Source organism: Anticarsia gemmatalis, chromosome 12 (genome assembly GCF_050436995.1).
Source record: "Anticarsia gemmatalis isolate Benzon Research Colony breed Stoneville strain chromosome 12, ilAntGemm2 primary, whole genome shotgun sequence".
Lineage (NCBI taxonomy): Eukaryota > Metazoa > Arthropoda > Insecta > Lepidoptera > Erebidae > Anticarsia > Anticarsia gemmatalis.
In genome coordinates, this window is record NC_134756.1 from 7,103,759 (window position 1) to 7,117,544 (window position 13,786).

Here is a 13,786-nt window from a genome sequence, read left to right on the forward strand (position 1 = left end):
AACGGGTCACCGATATGTCAGCTAACTAATTTTCAAACTGGTATCCGCGTAGTTCTAATTTTAGCATCTCATACACTGTTGGAACTAAATACACGTGTATTGAGCGTAGTCACTACTAATCAAAGTAACATAGTTTAGAAACGTTACAATAATTCATCAAAACAGTTATGCTTCAATAAATTATCATTTATGTCCACATTAAAAAACTAGTTCAAGGCTTTCGCTCTGCTCTAACCTCAACATTAATCTCTGCCAACCACTCGCTAGCTCGCTCACTTTATTTTAAACCGTAGATTTTGGGTGAATAAATAATAGAAAATTGATGAATAAAAATTTTATATAATAATTTCATTGTTTTTATACATGAGCTAATTAATACAGTGGTAAAATATAGATACAATACATGACTACAGTTATATTACAATATCACACATCTGTACATTGATTCTTATTACAAACGTATGGAATAGCTGTACAAAATTAGCTAGTGTTATATTTTCGGCCAAAAAATATTATGAAAATAAAAGTCTAGGAATGATATATGAAACTTTACTACACCAAATAGTAGCACGCAGCTAAATGATAAATCGGTAACATATTTGTAAAAAGTGGGATTTTGAAAACACAAATTTGTAAGTTGAGAAATGTATGATTAAAATCACAGCCAATAAAATTGAATGAAACATATTGCATTTAATTGAAAATCAGTCAGATTGCCAGAATAATAGACATATCTACGTTTGACAGATAATGCACTATTTATGGAGATCGTAGATCTAAGCCATCAAACAATAGTTCTAATTTATCCACCAGTATCTAGCGTCTAACAACTTAAAACAAGCTTTACATTTTCTAACAAGAAATATGCATGTTTATTTTTTCATATTTATTCACTGCATACAGTGTCCTGTGTTTAAAACCTTAAATAAATGATTTTCTTTACAAACTTTAATACATTTTAAGATTAAATGAACATACATATTTCCTTAGCCAAATAAAATACATTGAGACTGAATGGACTACATAGTATCTACTAACCCTCTTATTCATAAAAGTTCTGTTTCTTTTAGTCCTTAGCGAAATGAAAAAGAGAAAACACATTACAGTAGTTTTTTAACTAAAATAGGTTTATAGTGCGTTTATAAATAAGAGGGTAAATGTTTAACAAGTAACTGCAATCAAAGTGCGATCAGAAATCAGTATACGCGACTATGACCCTCATCTGACTTAGATAAGTGCATCGTGCATGGGATTAAATACCTTATTTTATTAGCATTTTAAATCAAAATTGCGTATTCTTGATAGTGTGTAATATTATCAAGTCATGCTGTATATCAGTCAAGAGTTTTTACTCCACTAGTGCCATCTATTATTATTTTATAGAATTACTGATTGATTACAATTTATGTTTTATTTGAGTAGCTGCTAACTAGCCGATATTTTATATAAAGAGTTAGATTTAGAACAGTTTAACTATTATGTATCTGATATTTCTGATAGATGTGTTTTTTAGGTTAACTGACACATGGTTAAAACAAATTGGCTTTCATGCCAGAATTTGGACAAGTATAGTCAGTTTCTTTATCTCTGAAGGGTTTAAATAGGCCTTTAAGCTATGGACTTTTACAATATTCTTTATACTTCTAGACATCTTAGATATTTTTCCACTTTTTGGGTAAGTGCCTACATCGAATAAGCTTTTTTGAGATGTCCTCATTTGAAAAAGCTATTATTTTAGGTTTTATCGTTTTCAGTGCCAATAAAACCTTGCAAAATTAAAAGAAACATTCGTAAATAAAAACCTAAGCCTTGTTAAAACAGTTTTGTGAACAGTTTTGCTGTGTATTACTTGTCTACTTTACACGAATAATGTACGATATCACCGTTAGGATAGCGGACGAACGCGCTCTGGTTGACGAAACGCTTCTTACATACGGGACACACGTCGTAGTCGTTTATAACAACGCTCTTGGACTCGTGGAAATGTTTCAGTTCTTGTACCTGTAACAAACAAATTAATATAGTAATTATAAGTAATTTTATATGTTTAGTAGTTTGTTACATTTCTTTGTCGTTGTTGAGATGCCTTCACTCTCTTTTCTTGACAACAATTATTCAGACATATTATGTCTAATGACAGTACCAATAACAACTATAATTATAAAGGTAGCAATAGTAACAGATTGTAAAGTTTCTAGATTTGGTGTTTTATAGAAATTATAAAAATCTACAACCGTAACAGACAACTGAACAAATACCACAACTTTAAATCTAGGGGGTCTAACTCTATTTGATTATATTTTGTTGAAACCGCCTGTAATTACATTGGTCGACCCTTTTTCATGATTTTAATGTAAATTACAAAAAAAAATTGTAATTTAAACATTCACGGCTCATAATACATATAGACGTCAAAATCTTTCCCTAATACGAGGTAAAAATCATATAAGGCTATACCTATCGCTGCAAAAACTGTTATTCAAAACAAATAATATATTTAAATGCGCAAATGCAACCAGGAAACTACGTATACACGATAAGTGTTTTTGATAACTGTGTTATTTTTAATTATAATCAACATTCCATCGTTATTCATACATGCTTCGTCATTATGCTACTGTTTATATTATTATATAGATATCTATTACAAATATCAACAAGATATCGTAAATTTAATATTTTAATTAAGTAAGTCATACAACCCAACCCGCACTTGGCCAGCGTGGTGGACTCGAGGCCTAACCCCTCCCTTATTACGGGAGGAGACCCTTACCCAGCAGTGGGGCATTCATGGGTTAAATTTAATTTAATTTAAGTAATACAATAGGTTGTAGAGCAGTGATAGCCGGGTGGTATAAGTTGACACCTCCCACGCAAGTGGTCGCAGGTTCGAACCCTAGGCAACACACCAATGACTTTTCAAAGTTATGTGTGTATTAGAAATAATTATCACATGCTCAAACGGTGAAGGAAAACATCGTGAGGAAACCTTGCATGCCTAAAATTTGTTTAATACATTTATTGAGGGCATGCAAAGTCCCCAACCCGCACTAGGCCAGCGTGGTGGACTCAAGGCCTAAACCCTCCCTCATTACGGGAGGAGACCCTTGCCCAGCAGTGGGACAGTAATGGGTTAAATTTATTTATTTATAATACAATAGGTTAAGATGGAAAAGTAATAAAGACGGAAGGCTGTTCCTAAAAACAGAATTGTTTTTCATAAATATAACTGATATTGCATAGCTTAAAACTTAAAAAAATACATTTCTATTGTTAAAAAAGCTGTGAAACACGAAAAGTACACCCTGCTGTAAATGAGACTGTAAATGCGGAGTTTTTAAAATGCGAGACAAAACATGTTTTTTGTTTCTTGGATTTAAGGGATAGGTAGTTTTTAGCCCAGAAATCATTTTGTTTCAGATGTGGTTTCGGTCACAAGCATGTGTTTACACGTCTTATGGATATAAATATTTAAATTAATGTTACCTGTGTGTGTTCAGCATACAATAATCCTTTGAGCACTTGCATGCGCCGCTTCAAGGTGAGCTGACCGTCCAGGGCACTCTCTAGGAAATGCTTCAGACGACTTAAAGGCACGGAGTCTGGCAACACTGACAATGCCTTTAACAATACAAAATAATTATGCACAATTTAATTTTACTAGTCATGTTTAAACTCGCATTGATTATCATTACGTCTTTTAGAAAACAAATATTTAAGACAATCAAAATGCAAAACAAATTATTACTAGGAAAATGACACGCTTCAATATTATTTTTACTATTATATTATGTACTAATTATGTTATTATATGTTGCAAAAATAATATCAAAATGTGACGAAAGACAGTCATTTAACATGTCACTATCAATTGTTGCAGGCATATCTTAATTTGTACGTAATTTTTTTGAGCAACGTACACGTACTGATTCAACTTATATACGTTCTACATTGCATCCCTCTCAATGTCATGTATCTTACCTTCAAAGGCGATATTTTATCAGCATGTTTTTCTAGAATGTTCAGTGCAGTTTCCAGATCTGGTACTGATGTCTTGGGGTGTCGGGGCACGTTGGCAAGCGGTCCATCGAGCGCGCTGCCTTGCGCCGGGTTCATGAGTATACGCATCAGTATTACGTATACGTCCTGATTCTTGTCGCTCGGAGTCGCGCTTACGTTCTCACAGTAGCGAATTGCACGGTCCACATCGCCTGTAGAGGGAAGCCAAATACTCAGTTAAGGTTTTCAAGTTGGATTTGGATAGCTAACAACTTTAAAAAATAAGAGAAGTAGTGCGCGATCAGTCGTTTAGCGAATTATCGTCGAATACTGAAAAATCTCTTAACAGAGACCAGTTTTAACAGGTGTGGATTTTTTCAGGCCTATCCAAATTAACATATTTAATTGGATAATGTAGATAACATAGTATATAAGAACTTACCTAAGATCAACACATAAATAGCGAGCGCTTGTTCATGCCTTCCCAACTTGCCCAAAGCGATTGCCCTCTCTTCGAACAAACTATCAGTAGGGAAATGCAACACAACTCTCTCAAGTGTATAATGCGTAGATTGTTCTAGAAACGCGAGCAACTTCGCCTTCGTATGCAGTAGTTCTTCCTCAGTGATATTAGCCTTTTTAGTAGTAATTTTATCTCTGTATCTATTTATTAAAGCGTCATGAAATAATGAATTAGTATCGTTCCATGTATGTATAACGTGTTCTAAGTATGGTATTACTAAGTTCTCGTGTTCTCTTAGTAGAAAGTCTAGTATCTTTGGACGGGGCAGATTCTCTACTTCGACTATATCTTCGGTAAATATCTTCAAACCTTCCTCTGGATGCTCTTTGAGTATCCAGTCTGAGAACTTGAATATTAGGTTTATGTGTTCGGCACCTGTAAATTTTAATTTCTTTTATAAGGTTCGTAAAACTGCGCTTTAATTAAATGAAGGCAAAAAGGTTTAGAAAAACGAGAACGCATTGTTTTTTAAATCTCTTCGATTGTCGTTTTAACAGTTACTGTTTTAAACGATTTATAGGAATAGCTTAGGGATATTTTTTAAATTTCGGGGAATAGAGATTCAAATACAAGCACTTACCCAGATGTTGTAAATAATTCTTCGTGCCCCTATAGCCCTCTAGGCTGGAATCAGGTTGTTTCGCCTGTTCTCTGAGTAGTTCTAGGGCTTTCTTGTGTTGTCCCTTAGTCTGGTATAGTATTATCAGCTCACTATGTTTCCCGTGATGCTGTAGGGTCTTCTCTGCTTCCTCTAAACGACAGTTGTTGAGCCGTAACAGAGGTGCTACGAATGCGTCGTTTGTCTGTAATATTAAAATGTTTAAAAACATAATATCTTGCGATATGAGCGTCCACAAAGCCTAATTGATACCGAGTGTATTTTGTGCAATAAAGCCATATCTTCAACAATGCACTAGATGTCCTTGCTTTTCTGTTTTTCTGTGTTATTCTTTAATGCCAGTTTAAATTATTAAGTAACTAATAAAACATAACTAAAACGAGCTGTCTCGCGAAACGAAATGAAACTCAATTCGTTTAGAGAGAGAACACGAAAAAAAATATTTCAAGTAAATGTGTACTTGCCTGTAAATAACATTTCAACAAGGTTGTGTCTATTAACTCTAATTGCTGTGCGACGTTTCTTTGACTGCCGGTCTCCGTCTGACTACTCTCCGGCTTCGCTGCACTCTTCGATATATTCGCTCTCAAGTCCACTAGATAATCTATCAACGCGTATAAAGCAGTCTCCAAATCTTTGCCTTTTAATTTCTTTACTTCCACTTTCTCCCCTTGTGTTTTATTAGAATCGAGTTCAGGGAATAGTCTTATGACGTCAGCTGGGTCAGTATTCAATTTAATGAATTCCTTCATTGATAGAGCGAACTGTTTACTCGCAAACAGTTCGAGGGCGTAAAGAACTTGTATGGAGTGTATTCTCTGCTTCTTTTCTTCTGGCGTCGTACATTCTGACAGACTCTGAAAAATTGGAATAATAAATGTTTGCCACAAATAAATATCTCAAAGAAAATAAATCTAAGGCACATATGTCAATACTTTAATTTCTATCAAGTTATGTACTTTAGTATTTATAATGAGTTGATGATCCACAAAGACCAACAGATTTTTAAAACATTTTGCTAAGAACATTCTCAATCACGTCGACTTTCAAACCTTCAAAATCGGAACCCACAGACAGAAACACAAATGAACACCTCAATTTGTAATACCCCTCTTTTGCATCAGCAATCAAAAAAGGGTGTTTTTTGCACTTGAAACTACTTTTATACACAATAATAAATACTAAGAAGACTTACAAAAAGCAACAACTTCATAGTTTCCTTACGATTCTTTACGGTGAAAGGCATTTTCAGATAGCAGCTATACTTGATATACTACGTTATAATAATGTGTAAAAGTGGCTAGAAAATCATAAAAATAAGTACCAAATCGGCCTAGCCTATGTTTGAGTCGGCTCCAAGTCTTACCAAATGCGGCTGAGTCTCGGTCAATAAATAATAGGATCATGCCGAGGATACAACATGGAGGCAACATTGAACGGATCGGGTTATAAGAACATCAAGTTAATTCGGTATAAAATTAGCACAAAATATAATAATATGATCATCACGTTACATGCAATGAAACAACAATTACAATTATATTACATTACTCACATTCAACAAGGATATAATCTTAGCTTCTCGTTTTTTAATTTTAGTACTGAACATTGGGAACTTTTAATAATAATATATAAACACAAAAACAATGACGTCCACAGTCCACTTGTCGTTAAACCAACTGTATTCTAAATACTCTTTATCAATAATAACAAATTAAATTTATTAGCAGTTCTGCAGATTTAATAAAATAATTGCGTTTCAGATGACGTTTCGTTTAATGAATGTGCTGTTCACAATTTTACTGATTCCAAACTTTTTTATTCACCGACTTAAGAAAAGAAGAAGGTTAATAATTCACCGCGATTTTTTATTTAATAACACTCAACTATATTTTTGTAATGAGTAAATATAAGTCACTATTCATTTTAGTCATTATCATTGGACAGGAAAACATGAATGTATTTTTCCATAAGTTGCCATATTTGAAACTTAATATGTTATTATTTACCTTGTTGGTTAATTTGATGGACTATTATTACCATATGTGCATGCACTACTCAAAGCATTATATTATGTTTGTTATACATCACATTCATTTATTTTTATGGTCTTGATATGTAAACATCTGGTAATTTTAACTAGTATGCAAAGAAATATAATAATTAAAAGGTAATTCACGTATTTTGTTCAATGTAAAACATAACGTCTGTTAAATAATTTAAAAAACTGTTGTGATAAAAAAAAGTTAAGCTCTCCTTCTCTCACTCTTTGCCACACACTTGCTAATTTTATATGAGACTTTCGTGTATCTAACAAGAAGTTAATGAAAGCAAGCAATAAAATAACAGTCTGAATCGTTATAATATGAATAAATATTGGGAATTCCGGGACATAGCATTATGGAATTGAAAAATATATAATGACATTTGTAAAAGACCTGAATGTGTAATGAGTATACAAGGAATAGTTATAATTAAATTACATGCATTTCCGCGCCTTTTGGCGGCCAAAATAAACCGGCCGTTTGCAAGCAGCTAATATGGAATGATCAGAATATAATGAAAAATAAAATGTTGGCTCAAACCGTCACGTTCTAAAGCACAAGACCATACTGTTTTCTAGCCACTTTACACCTTACTATATAACACACACAGACAGCACCAACAAATGTTAGATCCAACAAATGTCGAATACACGGGACACTAAATAATTGACTAACGGTTTAACAGGGAAAATTGACACGAATTAATTGAAGCAGTACATAATGACTCAGTTACAAAATATTATATATTTATCCCTTAACAATCCGCGGAAAACTATATTCAAAACAAAAAAATGGTTTTTCCTAGGGTATTGTGCAAGAGGAAACATAACGATGACGTCAATTTCAAACTTCACAGTTAAAAATAAGTGTCTGATACCCTAACTGCTAGATAAAGTGTCAGCTAATGTGAGAAGGCATCGAAATAAGGATGACGACTGTTTTTAATTCTTTGTCCGTCCGGTATTTAGTAATAACTAGCTGACCCGCGCAACTTCGCTTGCGTCACATAAGATAAAATGGGTCAAAATTTTCCCCGTTTTTGTAACATTTTTCGTTGCTACTCCGCTCCTAATGACCGTAGCGTGATGTTATATAGCCTATAGCCTTCCTCGATAAATGGGCTATCTAACACTGAAAGAATTTTTCAAATCGGACCAGTAGTTCCTGAGATTAGCGCCTTCAAACAAACAAACAAACTCTTCAGCTTTATTATATTAGTATAGATTAGTATAGATAATACACGTATTTTTCTTTTCGGACAAAATCGAATAATTACGGCGATATAAACTTGTACTCTCACACAAATATTTATCCCGGGTGGGATTCGAACCCGCCACACGCGGCGCTACGGTTATTGTGGCGAGGCGACCACGCTAACCACTGCGCTAAACGTGCAGTTAAAGCTTATCAGATGGAGTTATGACAGTTTGCTATCACTTTATTTAGCAAATAAGTTATCTGACATTTAAATATGGACTATGAAATTGGTCTTAGTACTTACCGTTAATTCTATTGCTATTTGAAATTGTTTGTCTTTGAGCAATTGTTTTATTTGTTTAGATACATCGACAGAGCTTAGACACCACACTTGACCTACAGATGACACAAATATCAATCCTCGTTTACATCTGAAACAGAAATATCAAAGTAGCAAATCACATTTATTTTTGCAAATCCAGAAATAATATTATTTTCTTTTGAATAGTAGAAGAAATAAATGTAACAGACGAGTTTCTTTTCGTTAAATAAGTTCAAATGGTATAGTGTACTTAAATAATATAAAAATCAGTGATACAAGTTTTAATAGAATTATAAATAATTAATATAATATCCGTTACGATAACTTAAAGCGATAAAATGTTAATAGCATATAATATATCCATATTTGGAATTTATATCCATTTCCTATATTAATACAACAATACTTATATTTAAATCATTAGGTAGTTGACTGGGATAACGAAAAATTATTAAACTTGTTCTCGTAAAAGGTAATCTAAAAAGCTCAGTCTATGTGATTTTTTTCGTAACATTATTTACGAAAAAAACAAAGTTATAATGACTGAAACATTATATTAGGCACTCATTTAATACCAATGACAATACGAAACTGACGCCACTACACCGTATTTCTATACTAAAATGTGTTTTTGACATTTTATAAAGAGTGGTCTGATTTGACTGGTATAAATAAATTATAAACCCTATTATAAATAAATCTGAAGAATGTATTACCTATACATGAGTCTTGCTTTTGTCAGTTCAGGTAATGTTTGTATGAACAGAGTTGGTTCCACTGCTTGAACTATAACTTGGTCTGATAGTAGTCCCAAAACGAATGGCTTGTCCCACACTGTAACAGAAAAAATGTAGTATGACTGAATGCTATTCTTATTGTTACAATCAAAACAAGGTTGAGGTAACTGCAAAGAAAACTTTATTAACTTTTTATCAATTAGCCCATAAAGAGGAATCGCCAATCAAATCGAATATTGGTAAATCCGGCCTAACTTAGAGTTGGCAGTTGGGCAAATATTGTTATGCAATGGATGCCTGAATGTCGAAGACGACGTCAAGGCAAGAAAAGGTTGGCGTGACGACTTGGACAACTATCTGCAGGGCAGGTATTAGCCGAGAGACCAATGGAAAAGTTTTGGGTGACTTTTGAAAAAGAAGAATCTTATTAATAGTTACTGACTGAGTGATGGGTTGCCATCAGTCAGTCAGTCACTCACTCAGTGACAGTACACACAGCCGAAAGTACTGCGCGTAGAAAGTTTAAATGTTGTATGAAGATTCCTTAGGAAGTGTAAAGGAGCACTAAGAGTGGATTTTTGGGACGCGGGCAATGCAGCGGGCGGAAAACTAGTATATTATTAGTAGTCTGTAAAATTTCTTACCAACACCAATAGGAGCCTCTGACCATTTTATAGTTTTCTTTATTTCAATTTCTTTGGATTTCTTTTTGCTGTCAGTGTCATCTTTAGCATCTTTACTTTCTTCTACAAGAACAGATGTCTGATCACGACCGAGTAGAAATGATGTTTCTGAATACTTCGCAATTGTTGGCTCCTTTGAACTGCTTGTTGGAAACAATTCTTTAGGATTACCTGATGAGAGCTGTAATACAATTTTGATTAATTCGTATTTTATTTCTTAGAAACTATTTAAAAATTTGAACATTTAAAAGTTTATGAGGTTTCCAGGTTATACAAATATGTTTACAGGACATTGTTTTTAGGTAATAAAAAATATTTTTAATAACGAATAATTTGTAACATGAGTACATTAAGCAACGGAAGCCACGGAAGGGGATAATTTTATAGGATTTACATAGAGATTGAACATAAACATTAACGATAATCGTAAATTCCTAGCTACATAAAGGGAAAAAATAAATAAAAACACCTAGAATGCTGCTTCTAGCAGTTTCTTTTTTCAAGAACAATTAATAGTTTTAAATCTACCTACATCATATAACACATAATCAGCTTTGAATCCAACACAGAGGTATTGCTGACCCCACGCCATAACTTTAGGCACATCAGGTATAGTGAAATCATACAAGTGCTGTTTAAATTCTCCATTAATCCCCTGGTACAGTTGCAGTTTTCTTCTGACGGCAACACAGAGACGAACAAGAGATTTTGATTCACCAGTCATTGAGGTAGTGGGCTGAAAATATAATTATAATAAATTAAATGATGTCATTGATTGACTTGGTGATAAAGAGTAAGCACAAAAATATCTGGATTGTAGAACTCTGGCTAGATCTGGCATCACAGGCCTCCTGTTACAGCATTCTTAATATGAATAGTTTAAAATCACCCAGATGATAGCAATGTCCTTTGTCACATAAAACTGAACAGTATACAGTTATATGTCATCTTATGAGAAGGCACAATATGGTAAGTATCAACACAAAGTATTCCTTTACAACAAAAGTAAGAATAAATTCCAGTTATAGATAATAATTGATTCATTCTTTTTAAATAGCAACATTATAATATTATAAGACATCTTACCTTATTATCTAATGCAAATAACGAAGCACCTTTTGTTTGTTCAAATGTTTTTACTAATGGAAAATTAACTCCATTTATATTATATGTTGATAGAACATTATCCGTCAAGCACAGCAATAGATTGTCTTCTGTAAAATTAAGATGAATTATATTACAGTACAATTCACTTATAATGATTGCCAAGGTACCATTATGTAGGATAAAATTTCCAAACCTAATAATGCTCATAGTATTTTTTTTTTAAGCAATTGATTGTTGAATGAGTAGTCATACTAAATGGACCAAGTCTTACATCATGTATAAATTATCTAAATGAATATAAAAAAAATGAATTTCAAATTTCTACTTCTGTCTACCTTGAGACAGATGTTATACATCTATACTTATACTTATACTTATTAATATTATAAAGCTGAAGAGTTTGTTTGTTTGTTTGAACGCGCTAATCTCAGGAACTACTGGTCCGATTTGAAATATATCATTACGCTACGACCAATAGGAGCAATAAAAAATGTTACAAAAACGGGGAAAATTTTGACCCATTCTCTTATGTGACGCAAGCGAAGTTGCGCGGGTCAGCTAGTACATAGATAAAATCACACCTTCCCATAAGGGTAGGCAGGGATCAGAGAAGAACTTATAGAGAATAATAATATGTGGAGCTTACCAGGTATAACTTCTATTTGTTGGATAGGTTTCTTACTGAAATTTTTACAATAGCGAAGGAGTTGCAACTCATATTTCTGATTGCCATTTGTCATCGATAGTGAGTACATCAACAAATGACCCTGTCTTGTGCCCAATAACAGATTGTTGTCTGAAAAATTAAAAAAGGTAAGTAATAAAAATTACTCTCAAGTTTAAAACATATGCAGTATGTTACATTTTAACCAGATCTTTAAGACAAATTATTATTAAGATTTTGTCAGCAGACCTGCATACTCTGTAGGATCAATATGTCTACTAAGAGATCATTCAAGTATGTGGTAAAATGTCATACACACAGTTTGAAGCTATGTGTAAAGGTATGTTTACCAACAATACTTTAAGGTCAACTAAGTACAGATAAAGCATTTAAACTGCTATTTAAATTAAATTGTTTAGCACTTAAACTATGTTAGTCAATAAAAAAAAGGAAAGTATGCCTGTAGACAACATATGTATCACTACACATACTGAGAATGAGAGACACTTATGCATTGCTCTTTTACTAGCTTTATATATTGTGAACATAGCTACCTATTTGTTACAGATAAAAACTATGACTTTGCTCTAATGTATTAAAGATTTTGGGAATATTAAATTTGCTTTAAATGCTCAATATCTATTATAGTTTTTATTTACTCAATTTTATGATGAGTCATAACATAATCTTCTCTCTTACATGTTTATGTACCATCTACAACAAAAATATTATTTTTATATTATGATGTCTTTACTTACCATAAGCGGCTATAGCTTCTATTTGAACCGTTGCATTGAGCAAGTGGGACACCTCGTAAGCTTCATGCATTTTTATCAATTATTTTAAACACCTTAAAAAAAATAGGATAATACTCCGCCCATAACACTGATCAAGAAATTGAAGATGCTGACTATTGTTCAGGAATTCAATTACTCTTAGGAATAAATATGCACAATTTAATAGAATTATTAGACATCCATAAGAATTTGCATTGTTTCAATAAATAAAACAATCGCAGTTTATTCCACTGCAATTACACCGTCAGTCAAGTCAACAAGATAATTTGACAGTTTCGTCAGTTTCTGACAGTTGACAGTTGGTAATGCTGTGTTGACTTGATGTTAATAATAGAGGAGATTTATCTTTGATCGATCTCAACATATGTTATTCGACTAAATGGTTAATTTAGTATTAAGTGTTTGCAACGTCAGCACCACGAAAAATTCTAAATACTTTAATGTAGAATGTTTTATGGCAAAGCAACGACGTCCATCCCAAATACAATAAGTTTGCCTGAGTATGCTCCATATCTACTGTAATATTTAAGTCTGCAAGCAATCCTGTTCAGCGTCACCTCACTAGCCACTACTTGCTATATTGCTATATCTTATCGAACCACATTTTTAGCAATGTTAAACTTTTGCTGCTGCAACTGCTTACTTTACTTGTAATTATAATTTACCATCCGTTACAAAAAAGTGGTGTTATCCATAATATTCCGAATTAATAGGGTACGTTTTGCAAATTGAGTAAATCAGACTGACCACACCTGTATTAATGCTACAATTTTTACGCCTTCACTAATGCTGAACAAGCTTATTTTTACTGTAGGGTACCTACTGATTGTAAACGGTGCAAATCATTATAATATAATAACTCTACAATATAGTTATGTAGCTTTTAATCACACTGTTAGAAGGCAAACATTTATGGTCTTATTTTCTTATAAGAAGGGCTTTGTGTGGCCATTTCAGATTCTCTGCAACAATAGCAACCCTTTGTGTCAAAAGTTCTGCAAAGCCTCGTCCGTATAAGACTAACGAACGGACTAGGCTTAAGTAGACTTCGCCATTTCATTAAAACAAGCCTATGACTGCCATCAGACTTCCT

The 13,786-nt window shown here is 33.1% G+C and overlaps 1 protein-coding gene across 1 annotated transcript; it reads right to left on the reverse strand.

The window, feature by feature from the left end:
- Window positions 1–319: 319 nt before the first annotated feature.
- On the reverse strand, window positions 320–12,967 carry Vps39 (vacuolar protein sorting 39). The gene is made up of 13 exons (XM_076120845.1): window positions 12,655–12,967; window positions 11,879–12,028; window positions 11,212–11,339; window positions 10,658–10,861; window positions 10,087–10,306; window positions 9,422–9,539; window positions 8,688–8,814; window positions 5,606–5,998; window positions 5,103–5,325; window positions 4,442–4,897; window positions 3,982–4,211; window positions 3,487–3,621; window positions 320–2,001 (listed from the first exon to the last, which is right to left on the reverse strand). Exons 1-13 carry the CDS (start codon window positions 12,722–12,724, stop codon window positions 1,846–1,848), a joined length of 2,610 nt encoding a protein of 869 aa, XP_075976960.1. The 5' UTR covers window positions 12,725–12,967; the 3' UTR covers window positions 320–1,845.
- Window positions 12,968–13,786: the final 819 nt, after the last annotated feature.